The following is a 15,704-nucleotide window of genomic DNA, read 5'->3' as shown; positions in this document are numbered from 1 at the left end:
CGAAATTCACGCCATGCATGGTAACAACAGGAAAATACATATTAAGCAGCCGGGGGCATTAAAATTCCCGATGCCTCCGTTCCTAGACAGTCTGACTGAATATTAAAGGAGATGTAAGTGATTATTGGAATCTTTGTAGTAGCTGACACTCTCTCCTCCTCGAGACTGAGTTTGCTGGAAAAAAACCACAAAAAACCCAAAAACTGTTTAATATGTGCCCGGTGTACAATTGAGTTTGAAAAAAAAAAAGAGAGAGGTTTTTATACATGCTCTCCTTGCAAATAGTTCCAAAAATCATTTGATAGCAGTGATTGCCTTAAAAGGTTGTACAACAAAATATGAAGTTAAGTCCCATCATTTTTGTCCAGGCCTATTTCACGAATTTGTTTTTAAAAATTGTTCTGTCGGAACCAAATTTCAAAAGCAATGTCTGATATGCAATCAATTTATTGATTTTTTTTCATACATTTGTTACATTAAAGTCATTTCAGTGACACAGCAGGGTTAATACACTCCCTTCAGTTCCTACACATCTCGATTTGAGCTGATTCTTATATGCAAGCAAACCAAATAAATGATAAAAGAATAACCCTCTGGCCATCAGTCAACAAGTAAGCATTCCTGTCTTTCTTGTATCGCATCAAGGATCGTACAAGCAGTGCACGTTTTAGTTTGTCGACCTGTCAATCAGCGCACATAAATTTCAAAAGAAGGTACTTGTGCAGGAACAACAGGCGGTTCTCGGGAATGCGTGCTTCACAGCGAAGATCCATCAGAGAAGCACTTCATGAAGATTGAAGCCGCGCCCCTGACGTCTTCATTCAAGTCGTGCTCCCCGCCGCCGCAGCCGGAGAAACAGCCGCTACGCGGCCCCACCGCCAACAACGATGACGACACACCGGAGCTTCATATCATCAACATCCCCGAGGATGCCAACATTCGGTAGGCGGCGAAATAACATATTCCTCTGCGCCTCCCGCGGCGTAAATCTCTTCAATCTTTTGCTTTTGGCGTTTCAGCAACGTGTCAGTTCGCGTGGACACAAAGAAGTCCAGCGTGTTCCTGAGGGGTCCTCAGGGCACCACGTGGACCTTCCTCAACCTACAGCACACCAAGTTCTGCGTAGGTCTCGCCCCCTTGCATTATTTACGCTGCCTCTGCCAGCGTCATGACTAATTCACTGGGTCTGCCTCCACACCTCTCCAGTCCAACAATGAGATTGTGCTGCCTGCCATGGCCCACAGAATGCAGCCCACGTTTAAGTTGAGCAGCGACCAGGCCAAGGATGTGCAGAGGGAGGCTCTGGATTATTTTAAAGCGGACACTTTCACCAGCTACACGGAAATGAGGCCCGAGGGCTCCCAGTTGTTGCTGGTGCTTGGTCGAGAACGCCCAGTGGGTAAGGAAAATATGGTCTAATGGATCTCAATTCATATGGGGCCACGTTCTCCCATGTGGGAATCACCGTTGTAAACATTTACAACGGCGCGCTTTACTCACTTCAAATAGAACTTAAAAGATAAATAAACAAAGGAATTAGCCGAAAAGCTAGCCAGCTACCTAGCTAACTGATTAACACGCTAAAGGCAGTAATGAATAAACGACCCGGCAGGCTACCGAATCAACCAACTCGCTCACTTGCTAGATCAGTAAATGAAGCAACAGAAAAACCAACCAACCAACAAACTAATTGACTAATTAGCCCACTACTTAGATAGCTAAATTATTTGGGTAGTTAGCTAGCATGTTGATTTTTCTCACTGCTTTATTTAGTTTGACATGTAGCTAGCTAATATGTACTGTGACTCACATGACCATTTCTTTATTGTAAAAAAACAAACAAAACAAAACACACACACACACAAAATTCAAAATAGGAAACTAGCAACACTTAGCACTGTCCATGTATTGGTTGTCACACGATGCTGTCCCTGTGCCTCAGTGACAGAAACCGTAACGGAAGCTGTGCTATCAACCACGGCTGAGCCTCATCAGATGCCTTTTCTGATGCAACTCTACACATCGCCTGATTACCGTTCACCCCTGGACCCCAATAGCAAGGTTCAGTGCGACAAGAAAATCTATGCTGAGGTAGGGATACCAACTACACGTCCCAAACAGTCTGAATAAAGGTGAAGGTTGAAATTAAGAGCGACAATGGCACCCAGAAGAGCGCACTGAAGTCAATTCCTTGCGCGCTTTTCATGCACACGTTGAAGGTGGTTCTCGCGTCTCGGCTTCTGATACACACACCTTCGTAACCCGTGAAAACTCGCGCACCCGCCAATGAGGTGTGACCCTTTAAATTTCAAGGTGGAGTTTTCCTGACACATATGAATTCCATAGGGCTCCATTTGGTGTATATGTCAAACTTGACTCAAGTTGACTCGTATGCATCTGGAAGTTATCTTCTGAGTGTCAGCAATGACGCGCACGGTTCATCTCACGGGCTAATTTGAAGGAGCCTATGTGATGAACTAAGCCAATGATGCACTTTCTCCCCTCTTGAATGTCATAAGGATCTTTTGTGTCGTTGATATTTTGTCAGATTTCGGGCCACGCCCTGGGCGACATTGTCCTGACCATCAAAGTGATGAGCTGCTTTGTGCGCTCCAAGGACTCCTGCCCCATCGTACAGGAGCTGCGCTTCATACCGGAGTTCTGTTCCTCGAATTTATGTCCCAACAGCACGCGGCTGAGCTTCTCCTTGGATCAGCTACAGGAGCTGAGCTCCACCACTTGGGACCTGGAATGTTCCGTCAAACTGTGCTACAGCGAGGTAACGACTCAAAAGGCGCTCGACTTTTTGAAACCACATGCAAGGCAAAATACGTGACGGCTCATTAAATCTCTAGCGCGAAATGTATCACAGCACACCCTGATGTGATAAATCAATGACGAACCTGGAGCATTGCATTGCAGGATTAGGGCTCATTAGAGACCCAAACACGGAGCAACCCGGTCAGCTTTTTTTTCTTTTGCTGCTCACCAGAAATGTGGCTATGGAGGACGAGTGAAAAGGAACTTGGAGGTCACCCAGCCTTGTCAACAAACACTCAGTGAGTTCAGCTTAATCTCCAACATTTGTTCTACTCGCTGCTTTCATTACACACGATTATAGATGACGTTTCGTGTTAGCTGGCGTTCCGGGAGACGTGTGGCCAACCAAGTGTGTTTATGTTCGGGGAATAGTGCAACTTCTGCCTGGTTCTTTCCACACTTCTCTGCATTCCTCCATTATAGTTTTTTTTTTTTCGTTTTGAACGATACTAATTTTGCTTGAAAATAAATCTTGTATTTGTATTATTTATTTTCTAATTACATGTTCAAAGCAATGTAAAAAAATGTTTATTATTGTGGTACTGCTGCAGAGCAATCAGTACCACGAACAGGTTGTTGTTATTATTATTAATAATGATTTTAATAATATTAATTGGAAAAGTCTTTAATCATCTTATTTTTTTGTCCATTCCATTTTTTATGATTTTTTTATTTAGTTGTTTTGGGGGTTTTAAAAGATTTTTTTTTATGGTATTTCAATTTGTTCCCTTTCATTTTGACATTTACATGTTTTTTTTTCCCCCAAGTGGATCAAATATTAGTCTTATTTTTTATTTTTTTGCAATTTTAAATCATTTTCACATTATTTATTTCATCCAACTTTTCTGTATTTAAAACGTGAACGAGTTGCAGAAACACTACCAGTAAAACGTTATGTGCAAAGATGACACAGAACTGAAGGAGTCGTCGACTCTCCAAATGGCCGCTAGTCTTCTCACTCTGTGTCCTCGATGTAGTTTGAGTGCCTATTGTTTCTTTGCGTGCACCAGAAACTCGTCATAGCAGTGAACTCAGGATGCCGCCGTGCAAGTGGGTGCAGTGCCGAGATGGGGAGAGCGCGGGGGGAGGGGGGGCTCGTCCTCTAGGAAGGACTGCAGCCTGACCTTGTGACTACAATCACAAGTAACGACTCTCAGGGGAGGTGGCCTGGAGCCCTTTGTGTTTTCCACGGGGGGGGTTTTGACTCCGCCGCTGTCCAAACACGGGCGCTGGGCCTCCAGCTATTGTCGGCCCATCGGACGGCCATTACTCAAAGCGTGCAGAAACACTTCGATGATTCCACCGGTTGGAATCATCCGAGGAAGTGCCGGCTGATTAAAAGGAGGGAAATTTGCAGTTTTGGGGCCTCTTCCTACTTGGTCTTCTTTCCATCGGGGCATATGTAAGAGCACAGTGGTTTCACAAGGATGTAGTACAAAAAAAAAGTTTCTGCGTATTTTTCAAAATCACACAATTCCATAACATTGGTATATTGTGCATAGTGAATGCCTTAATCATAAAACTTAATGTATTTGCTGTTTTACAACAGCAAATACAAAAATTTAAAAATGACTATAATATATAGAAAACATGCTCATAAAATAGCGTGGGGATTTTTCTTCTTTTTTCTTTTTTTTTAACTTAAAAAAAGAATTAAATTAAAAAGTGGTACTTGTAGATTTGGGAAAAATGCCAAAAAGTCTAAATCAAAACAAAACTATATTTGTTGTTTTCCATTAAAGAAGAAGAAGAAGAAAAAAAGCAGTCATATGCATTGTTTTGGTCACAAAAAAAGCAGAAAACACCAGCAGAAATTGGGAGGTTAGTGTCACAGTTCTGGCCTGCTGTCACGTCATCCTTTTCCACCTGCTCCTGCTTCCTGCTGCTGTTTGTTCAGCTTTGCCGTCAAAGCACACCGACTCACGCAACCGCCAATTTACGGACGATTGATGTCACTCCGGCCCAATTTGGTATTTCCCATCACCTGACTCTTCTCTCTGGGTGCAGTAACACCGAGCATCCACAAGAAGTCACTGTTGCCGTCAACAGCTGATTGTGGCCTTTTCCTTGATGATTTTATTTATTAATTCAATGTATTTATTTATTTATTTTGCTAACTCACGCACAAACGTTCAGCAATGTGGTTGTGAGGAGCATTCCCAAGAGATGTCGATATTTTCAAGATCCTTTTCCGGCCAGATCGTCAAGTACTACAAGCGTTTTGTCTTCCTATCGCATAACCGAGTCATATTTGCATAATTATTTTAGTCAAAATGATGGCTCCGTTTTCAAACCATGTTGTCACAAAAAAAAAATGGATCAATGTTTTGGACAAAAAGTCATTTTGTGTCCTTAAACATCCCTTTTAACGGCAAAATTGAATCCATGTTGCGCTCTAGCTAATTCAGTCTGACGTTTCCAATTTTGGATTCTTCAGTTGTGTGAATCCATGGAGCTGCATTGAAGCAGCTGGAGTAAAACTCACCACGGTGGCCCGACATCATGTTTGCCACATTTTGCCTCCAGGGTGTTCACTGTGACTGTCAACATCGTCAACGAGTGTGTGTGTGTGTGTGTGTACCAATAGTGCAGAAGACGTTCGGAAAAGTTTTCAGTGCTGTCATTGACAATGAAGGTTGCATCAAGTCTTTTTTTTTTTTTTCTTTCTTTCTTTCTTGTGTATGTTTCAGACACTCCCTGCTTTGATTTTGGCCTCCCCGCCATCCTGGGCATCGCTTTTGGAGGCTTCCTGATAGGAGTCTTACTAATTGGTGCGCTGTGGTTCATCAAAATTAAAACAGGTGGGCCACTGTTTCATAAGCGTCACAATTCAACTACATAAATACGTTTGATTTGTAGAGAAAGTGTTCATTTGCTCACCTATGGGTGAGCAAGCAACACACAATCAAGCTGTACCTTTTTTGTGGTCGTTTAGGTTTGTTTTTCATTCCATTCGAGTTGTTTTTCAAAAAAAAAAAAACCCCATAACATTTTTACAAAATGATGTCTCCACTTTAACGCGGTTCCAGTCTGACCTTTGTGAAAAGTGGAATTGATAACCCCAAACATTTCATTCCATTGTGAAATATGCTGGCCATGTTAATCTTCGGTTATTTTAGGAACTAGCATGGGTTCCCTGTTTTTCCTCATCATCTCTTTGTGAAAACGTAGCTTATTTGCCGCCACGGAGGCGATGATTTAGGGGCAGCCAGCCGAAGCTTGTTGCTTGCTTAGAGCTTGCCGCGACTTGCTTGCTTTTTGGGACCGTCTTCGTGGTTGTTTCTCACTTTTGCTGTTCAGTGCGTTGAGATGAAGTTGTGGTTCGTCTTTCTCTGTGTACTTTGTTAACAAAAACAAAAGTGTGTCGCCATGCTTGATTCAGGCTACCCGACCGGATTGGACATGGCCTCTTCCCTGTCTTCCGGCTGTCCCTGCTCGGGAGTCAAGCAGCAGCCCATGTCATCGAACCCTTCCGCCTCGGAAAATAGCAGCGCTAACGCCAGCATCGGAAGCACCCAGAGCACCCCCACCAGCAGCATGGCGTGAGATTAGGGTGAGCAGACCACCACTACCGCCAGCAGAGACAGAATTGCCTGCCCCTCTTAAAGTTAGTTATGGGTTTCGTTTATTTCATTTTTTTCCCCGCGAAACCCCCTCTCCCCCCATCGCCACTTTTTTTTTTTTTCTAACAATTTAAACTCATCATATTTGACATACAAGCCTGGAATTGATGCAATCGCGCTGTTTGTATTGTCGGCCGGCGGCGGTGTCTAATGGATGGCGTGTGACGCTCACCTCTGCGGTCGCCCTTTAAAGTGCTGCTTCCAGACAGGAAGTTAAAGAGGGCAAGAGGAAAAGAAAAACAAATTGGCTCCAAGCAACAGGAAAAACAATCCCTGTCCCCCCCTGAGAGCCAGCAGGAAATTCACCGCATTCCTCCGCCAATTGTGACGGTTGCGTTCGCCAGCGCAATCAAAGTCGGGACGGCGGAAGATGAAGCTAAACGACAGACTTGGAAAAAGGCTAGCTGGTTGCGTACAAACGGTTAGCGAAACCCTGAAACAGGTATCTGTCTCCAGATTTCCCCTCGCCGTTTACATATTCAATGCTAATGACCACGGGCACCTCCTAGATGGGAGATGAAGTGAAAAGACCAACATTGGAGAAAAAAAAAGAAAAGTATTTGTTCTACCTGCATCTTATTGGTTAGCGTTATTTCCAATGTGTGTGTCTATAGTAGGCTGTTACAACGAATTTTTTGCTCATTATTATGCTGTCATGCTATTATATTTGCTCATCATGAGACGGGGGGGGGGATGAAGCAACCAACTTATAAATATGTTGTTCTCCTGTGTCTAAACAGTTAGCCAAATATTCAAAATTCTCCCTGAATTATTTGTGTCCACGTTTCCCATCGAACTTCACAACAAATTTGGCACTCACCGCAAACAGATCAAGAGCGATTTGCGAGAAAATTAAGCGAAAAGTCAAACATGGAAACGTATCTAGCTGGCTGCGTCCAAACGGTTAGCGAAAGGTCTTCAACACTACCTGAAAAAGGGGCATGCCTCCGTCCTTTGTGAAATTTGCCATGAAGCACAACCTTATATTAGCCAATGATGAGACAAAATACTATAGGTAGCTGAATCCAATAATTTAGCAAAACGCCATCGTAACATCAGTCTCCATGTTTCCCGCCTTCCTTTACAATAAATTTGACGCCAACGGCTAGCAGCTCTTGTATTAGCTTATCGGGAGACAAGCAATGTAATGTCATGACCGATTTGAAAGAAATGAAATAGCTGCATCTAAACAAATAGCAAAACGTCTAAAAATTGCTGACAGACATGGAAGAAAAAGTGTTGTCGGACTAGCCGTGTTCAAATGGTTGGCAAAAAATCTAAAACACTTCCTGAAGGACACACACATATTTCCTGTTGCCCTTAATAACAGATTTGATGCTAACTGCAAACAGCTCGTTAGCCTATTAGCCTTTCCGATGGGATGAGATGGGAGATGAAGCGAAAAGGCAGACGTGGAAAAGAGAAAAAAAAACAAACAACTTGATCTTGCTAAAACTATTCCTTGAAGAGAGGTAACACTGTTTCCATATTTCCCGTCGCCATCGCTAACAACTCTGTTATTAGCTTTTCTTGCCCAAAAAAACAACAAACAAACAAAAAAAAACAATCAAGAACCACCCACTGAAGGATTATGGACGCTCCAATGGTAGCAATCTGTTTGACAGCGTTAGCAAATGTAGCATTTGTCACTTAGCACAACGTTGTCCCAGCGAGGACAGAACATTGATGTTGCCTCAAAGTCAGCTGCTGGACAGAAGCTGCAAGTCATATTGGTGTAGATGTATGTTAAAACTCTTTTCTTTTTTTTTTTTTTAACAATTCATGTACAACTGCAGGCAAAGAAAAAGAAAAAAATACTAAGTTCGTCGCCTATTACTGTTACAGTCATCACATGATTTTAATGTATTATACTATATTCACATAAGGGATGTAAGCAGTAATTTCCCGCTGGTTTTTATCAAGAATCCACTCTCCCTAATCTGTAAAATGTACAGTGGTTTCTATAGCAACACGGCATTGTTGCACTGTTTTCACCCCCTCCCAAAAAAGAAACGTTGCTGTTTTTTCTGAAAAGCAGCAATTTTTCTTTTCTCCCTCCAAATTTGCAGTCATACATGAGAAAGGTCAAATATGTTGTTTTGGGGAAAGTTGTTTTGCGGCAAAATTAAAAAGTCTCTTTTATGGAAAAAAAAGATAAATCATCATATCTTTTAAAAAAATAAGTCGTACTTCTTTCTCCTAAGAAACTCCTAGTGTTGTTTTTTTTTGGGTGGGGGAAGAAAAGGAAAGACATTGTTTTCCCTACAAAACAGTCTTAGGTGTTGTTCCAGATAACAAAGACGATTTTTTTTTAACCATTTTAACAGGCATATTGCTTGGATAATAGTCATGTTTTTTTTTTTGGGGGGGGTGGAAAAACAAAGAAACGTCACAAAGAAGTTTATTTTCAAGAAAAATTGTCATGGTCGCAAACAAAAAAATTGGACTGTGTCTATTGGTCGACATTCTCCTTGTCATTTAAATGCAAGCTATGCAAACCCACCCCTCTTAGTTGCGTGTTTCTGTGCTTGTGTATGTTTTTCTGTGAACGCGGATCAGAGACGGCCAGTACAAATCACCACTTGAGTATTTGTGCAATATTTAGAGGGGCGTCGACGCACCATCGTCGCTTCGTTTTTTTTTTTGGTTTTTTAATGTTTTAAAATCAAACTGTTTGATTTCCTGTCTTCATTTAAATTGTTTATACCAAGCTAAATTGTGCTGCTGATGAATCATCACATCCTGTATCAATATGTACCATAGAAGAATTGCAGGATCAATGTATCATTACAATATTCCCAACCATTGTATGTAATGTTTATATCTTTTTTTTTCTTTTTTTATGTACAAGTGTATAATAACTACTATTTCCTCCCTCCATTTTGAAGAATTGGGACCAGCCCTCAATGAAGGCACTGACCAAATGCACAGCATTCTTTTTTTTTTTGGAAAGCTACTTTATACATTTGACTTGGCACCCAGACTGATAAAGCCAACAAAGAAGTGCTCATGTGTTGAGACTGCAATTCATGTACTGTGTATTAAGTTGTTTGTGAAGCAATACTTTTTTTTTAACGAAAATTCCATGAATAAAGTGATTACGACTTGAATACAATGTCATCTTTTTGTACAAAGTTGGCGGAGTGTGCGGGGCAGCCAAGTCTGAAAAAGAAGCACAGAGAACATTTCTGACCAAGAAACAACATGACGGCTGTGAGAATGCATGAAAAAGAACCACAGGATGACGATTTTGTTTGAAAGAAACTGAACTGGGGCTGTGTAAAAGTCACTGAAAAATAAGCACAGTCTTGTGCCGCTGTTGTTTCTCTTTTTTTTTTTCTTATGTGTCTTATTTTTTTTAAATGCAAGCTCCATTTTTTTGTGGTAGGTTATTGTCTTTTTTTTTTTCTTTTAATCTCAATTTTGGGGGTTATTCGAGCAGTTTTGCGTTGTGTAATGCGATGTGGCAACACCACCACCAGGGCAATTGCTAGTGCAACCAGTAGGTGTGCCCAGATCAACAATGAATTCCGCGCAGGTGTGTCAGACCGCTGGTCTGATCCCATTTTCGGACGCACGCTTTACGAGTGCGGAAGGAAAGACAGGAGAAAATTGTACAGAAGACCACAGATGTGCGCATTATTTTCTTTTCAAAGTTTCAAAGACACTAAGTCCCCTTTTTGTTTTTTCTCTAACTCGACCTTCCGGCATGACATTTGGGTTGAAATGACTACAATTATGGATAACCTCTGACTGTTGGATGCCACAAATACGATTTCGACATAAACATCCAAGTTTCATCGAATCCTGTCAAACAACAATTTCAACCCAAGGTGAGTGCGCGTTGAAAAGTTTCCTTCACCAGCGTATGATTGAAAACTTGCCACAACAGCGATGTTAAAAAAAAGGAACTGTTTATTGACTTTGTATTTATTCCCCCGGGGTGTTTTTTAATGATCGTCAGTTGTATGTGTATTTTCGCTGGTGACAGGCCAACCCTTAGCCCCCGCGAATAGCAGGGCTCCAACCGAACTGTCGAATTACCGTTGATTTAGCCGCATTGTACTGAGCGGCCCTGACAGACATTGTGGATCCATTATGGTTTCTATGGTTATAATCATGCAGTATTGTTTTGCTGAAGCAGCATGTGGCTCATTACATGATTTTTGTAGCACCGGTTCCAAGTTGCTGCGCGCTATTGTATGTTTCTGAGCACAAGCAGGCCCCGGTGTGTCGTGTGAGTCAAAAGAGCTGGTTTCTTACATTCTGCGTCTGCTTTTTACAATATCTGTCCTCTTATGAAAGACAACACATCGTGTTAAATCCTTAAATCAATTGGATTAAATTGGAAGAATTGGCGAGGCTATTCACAGTTCCACTTTCCATCATGCAACACAAACACATTGCTGAAAGAGTGTTATGGCTATGTGTGGGCTTTTATTTTGAAAGTCAAGCGTCTTTTTGTCAACAATGCGCATGTTTATGGGGAACGATCGAATGTTATTGTCTTTTGGCATTGCGTAGAATCCGTTCGGCGCGTGCGTGCGTGTAGCGTACGACGAGCCTATGACAACCACCAGATGGTGCTATTTCTTAACTGTCCACTTGGCCCACAACACGGACGTCACAAGAGGACAAGAAATGACGTTTATAACGCCCATATCTACATTCTAAGTTGTCCCCGAGTGTGAGTGCGAATGGTTGTTTGTCTGCGTGTCGTCTCAGCGGTTCAGATAATGGAAGGATATCAACCCATCCTTTCATCCACCCTGCCCCGCCCGTTAGGGCGAGATAGGCAGATGCTAAGGGCCTCTATGAACTCTAGGGGTCGCCAAAAAATCGGCTGATATTTCACCTTCAACCTAATTACTGTATATTCAAACGAATTATTGCAAATAGCTCTTGCATTGTTCCATGGTTGAGTCAAAAAGTTTGAGACATTTTTTTAAAATAAAAAGAACTGCTGTATTTCATGTTATAGAGCGAAGACAATATGTTGCATGCATTAGCTATTTAATGTTAAACAACAAATTTGACAGCCTCATTTTTTCGTGGCGAGAAATGGAAAGAGTAAATCTAAGGTTGTTATAGAAATTTGAAAACAAAAAAAGAATATGTTTCTGTCTATCATCGCTGTTGGTGTTTGCCTGTTAGTTTTATTGTCTGGAGTTTGAGCAGTGCTGCATTTTTCCAAGTCAATGTGACTGATACGCCTTCTCCTGTGCGAAGGCAGATATGGAAATAAGTCGCGCATACAACACATGCACACGCGCACACGTAAATGAAGAAAGCAGTAAGTGCGGCTGGAGATAAACCAGCGACTGGCTGCATAGTCGAAGGCGGCTCCGTGCTCGGCATGCCGAGGTCACCTCGTAAACAAAGCTGCCGCTATTTAGCTGCGGTTGGCTTAATGAAAATGAATGATGGGGCGGTGGGCATGGGGGGTCTTGAGGGTCTTTGTGGATGGCGGAGGTAGATTGGTCACGGCGGATTGAGAGAGCTGGGCTGGACAGATAAATATACTCGTGGCCAAGTGGGCAATTAGAAAGGCAAAGAAGATAACATGCTTTCAAGTCGGTAAAAGAAGACGCAAAGAGGGTGACAAGAGCGAGGAGGCAGATGGCGATGAAAAGCATTTATCAGGCGGTACACAAAATGGATGGATGGATGGATTGAATGGCAAAGAGACAAAAACTCTCTTGCGGGGGGAAAAAATAAGTAAATACAATTGCAGGCTATTTTCTGTTTCATAGGGAACAACAAAACTAGAAAAAGGACTGGACAACACTGATAGTGTAGTGGTCCAGCCGCCTGTCTTCGGTTCCCACTCCGTGACGGATGGTGTTGTTTTTTTTGCCTAGCAATGACTCAATTTGACGAGCAGATTACACATTTTGAGGGGCAATATTTTGCAGGTTCATCCCAGGGACCTGAAGCATCGAAACGTGACAATACAATGGCGATGCTGAATGTACGGCTGCAGCGAGCAAATAACCAGGTGTTGTACAAGGATTCTGATTGACCCCAGCGAACGAATACTCTGTATTAATGCATAATATTATAGAAAAAACCCCAATATAAAATATAGAATAATAAAATAAAGACTAGATTGAAATGTAGAATTTAAAACATGCATACATAACCGATAAAATAAAAATCAAATGCAATATGTTCTCGAATGAAATTATGTACCCGTCCGTATGTTTATTTTTAGTAACATTTAAGTTGACAGCCGTAACTGTTCATCACTTCAAACACCACTTGTTGTTTTTTGTTCCTCCCCCACCATCGAAACATTGGCACAGAGTTTATTATGTTTCCAAATGCGGACCACGAAGACCTTATTGACTTTGTGTCAGCCGACACACTTGGCCTTTTATTTTGGGAGGGAATGGCTTGTCGTGGTGTGAAAAGAGATGGACAGGGGGTCAGGGGTGCAGGAGTGGGAGGAGGGGGGGGGGTGTTCTCTGAGGGAAGATGGCCGGTGAAAGGTCATGGTGAATAAAAGCCTTTTAATCCCGCCACCTTGGTTCCTGTGCCCAGGGAATATCAAAGTCATCCCAGTCTCTACGGAGACTCTGTGTGTGTGTGTGTGTGTGTGTGTTGGGGGGGTTATTTTTGCGTTGGTGTTTGTATTTGCTCTCCCTCTCTCACCTCATTGTTTGGAGATAAGAGATGGAAACGTGTCCGCTTGCAGTTTTTAGGCTTGGCAATGTTACACCGACCAGAATCAAGGCTGCTATTATTTAGTTCCAAAAGAGAGCACCGCAAAGCATCTCTGTCGTGGTTGCTCAGCACAATGTGGCCGAAGCGACAACAGATGACGTAAATTAAGCCCGTTTTACAAAATGGCCGCATAGGACGAATTTTTCCGGTGTTCCCCCCCCCCCCCCCCCGCATTGAGTTCTAATCAATATTGCCACCTTGACGAACTAACTTAAATATTTTACTGATGACTCCTCCTGCAATTTATTTTCATGAATTGTTCGTTTTGTTCCACGTGCACGCCTGGGGAAAAACGGTGACTGAAAAATGTCATTTCTATTCCTACACTGCTGCACTATCTAAATAAAATGTATATTATTTATTATAACACGCTTTGCATATCCATAATGTGGTCCATTTCATTGAAATACTGCCACGCATGGTGTGATTATTTTGACTAGTCTGCCAACCGTAGCCGTGACATGTTCTGTACATCCTCTAGCTACGACGTTTTGATATTAGTCACGTTCCACAAATGTGATTATCATGCCACTGTAGTTTGACCAACGATGTGCAATCGAAAGAGGGCTTTTGCTAATGCACCCTCTTCAACCCTTGACACACTCGGTTGCTTTTAAAAGCTCCTGTCTCAGACCCAAACAAAACAGCATGCGGCAAAGTAACCACTCCAGAACTCAACAATTGGAAAAAGCAAAACGCTATCACGCTTTTTAAAAGGTAAAAGCACAGGTGAATGGGCTTGAGCGGAAAAGTAAACAAGGTTTTGAACCGGGTCTGATCCACACATTCGTTCGTGGAACCTTGAATGCCCAAGTTGTCATGGTTAACTGGGAATGAGATCAGGAGTTAGGGGAAGGGTTGCGTTTAGGGTTGTGATCACGCGATGAAAGCACCGTTTGAAAAAATTAAAAGACAAAAACATCCATCCGTCCATTTTCTACAGCGCTTGTCCACATTAAGGTCTGGGTGAGCTGGAGTCTATCCTTGCTGCCCTCCGGACTGGTCGCCAGCCATTCATAGGGCACAGATGAAAACTGACAACCAAGCCTTCACACCAAAGTTTCGATATGTACGTGGCGACCAGTTCATACATTGTCCAAAGTCAGCCTGGATAGACTCGGTCTCATTCACGACTCTAATGAGAACAAGTGCCACTGAGAATGGATGGATAGATTTGATAGTTTTTGTCAATTTGACCCGCAACATGACAGAATGATAATGACTAGGGCCAGTCGGCTTAATTGGCTGGCTGATTTAATTGGCGGATATTCACTCTTATTAAATCAGCAAACATTTGCATTTTTTTTTTTGCTCATTCTTGCAGATTTCTAGATACTGTATATATTTCTTTTACACACTCATTACAACATAGGACTTTTTTTTCGCTCCCCCAAAAAGTAAAAAACAAGTCTGATGATTTTTGCACATTTTTCTCTCTGACATCCAAATACTCAAGCACTAAAACAGTTACATGTTCTGCCAAAGATTATTTTATTCTTTACAAATAGTTTGAATGACCATATTTTACGCACGATAAGGCACTTTGGAGTATAAGGCGCACCTTCAATGAATGGCCTGTTATAAAACTGTTTTCATATATAGTGCACGGCGCATAGCGTAGAAGCTACAATAGTAGCTGCGGTTGCATTATGCATCCACTAGATGGAGCCACACCAATAGGCATACAATACAATACGGCGTTATTTATATAGAGCTTTCTCAACCGCTGCAGCTGTAACAAAGCGCTTGACAGAACATTTAAAATACTACTTCCAAGCAATCGGAATATTGATCCATATATAAGGCGCATCGGATTATAAACCGTACTGTTAGCCTTTGAGAAAATTTAATGCCTTTAGGTGCGGAAAATACGGTAATCAGACGATTATTCGGGAATTGTAATTTCATGCCTGTAAAACACCGGCCTAAAAAATAAATAAATAAATCCATATCGGTCAAGCACTAAGAAATACGAAAAATGAACCTAACTCAGCCCTTTACAGCGGTTCGTGATACAAACGTTCCTGGGATACAAACGTGTACACAAAGATGCGTTGTTGGCTGTGATATCTTGACACCATCTCCGACCGTTAGCCTTCCCGCTAACCTTTTCCTGCGCAGGAAGACTCTTTCAAGAGGCCCTTTTCAGAATTGATAGATTCCTCTGTTCTTCTGAGACGGATTAAGTGACTTAACAGGATCTATGTGCCCCGCCAAAAAAAATCCAAATCCACCAAGGCAGCGATGGCCTAAGCAGCGTCTAATGAGAAGATCATTAAATGCGGCAAATGACTGGAGTCATTTTCAAAAGCAGAATCGTGGCGTGAAGGTTGACGGAGGATGGAGCGAGCCGAGCTTCAAAGCGGATGAGTCTGCGCCGCCGTAAATCAAAGATGGCAGCGCTCATCAAGAGCTCGTATCATACGAGGGCGTAAGTCAGAGGTGTTGGCAGGTGTTTGGGGTCTTTGTTTCCAGCCGAAGTGCCATTCATCTTACACCAAGCTCAACTATTCATTAGTCTGTGCCAGCTGTTGG

The 15,704-nt window shown here is 42.2% G+C and overlaps 1 protein-coding gene across 3 annotated transcripts in view; it reads left to right on the top strand.

The window, feature by feature from the left end:
- The window catches only part of eng (endoglin), a 30,591-nt gene extending 21,033 nt beyond the window's left edge, over positions 1 to 9,558 (top strand). For all 3 annotated transcript variants that reach the window (XM_086135484.1, XM_086135486.1, XM_086135485.1), the window contains 8 exons: positions 726 to 942; positions 1,020 to 1,122; positions 1,207 to 1,399; positions 1,943 to 2,091; positions 2,549 to 2,779; positions 2,993 to 3,059; positions 5,511 to 5,621; positions 6,203 to 9,558. In XM_086135484.1, coding sequence (XP_085991610.1) covers positions 726 to 942; positions 1,020 to 1,122; positions 1,207 to 1,399; positions 1,943 to 2,091; positions 2,549 to 2,779; positions 2,993 to 3,059; positions 5,511 to 5,621; positions 6,203 to 6,366 — 1,235 coding nt within the window. In that variant the 3' untranslated portion in view covers positions 6,367 to 9,558. The remainder of the gene's footprint in view (positions 1 to 725; positions 943 to 1,019; positions 1,123 to 1,206; positions 1,400 to 1,942; positions 2,092 to 2,548; positions 2,780 to 2,992; positions 3,060 to 5,510; positions 5,622 to 6,202) is intronic.
- Positions 9,559 to 15,704: the final 6,146 nt, after the last annotated feature.

This window comes from Hippocampus guttulatus, chromosome 17, assembly GCF_054856545.1.
Source record: "Hippocampus guttulatus isolate MCC_2025c chromosome 17, RoL_Hgut_1.0, whole genome shotgun sequence".
Taxonomy (NCBI): Eukaryota; Metazoa; Chordata; class Actinopteri; order Syngnathiformes; family Syngnathidae; genus Hippocampus; species Hippocampus guttulatus.
This window is presented reverse-complemented; position numbering and strand designations above follow the sequence as displayed.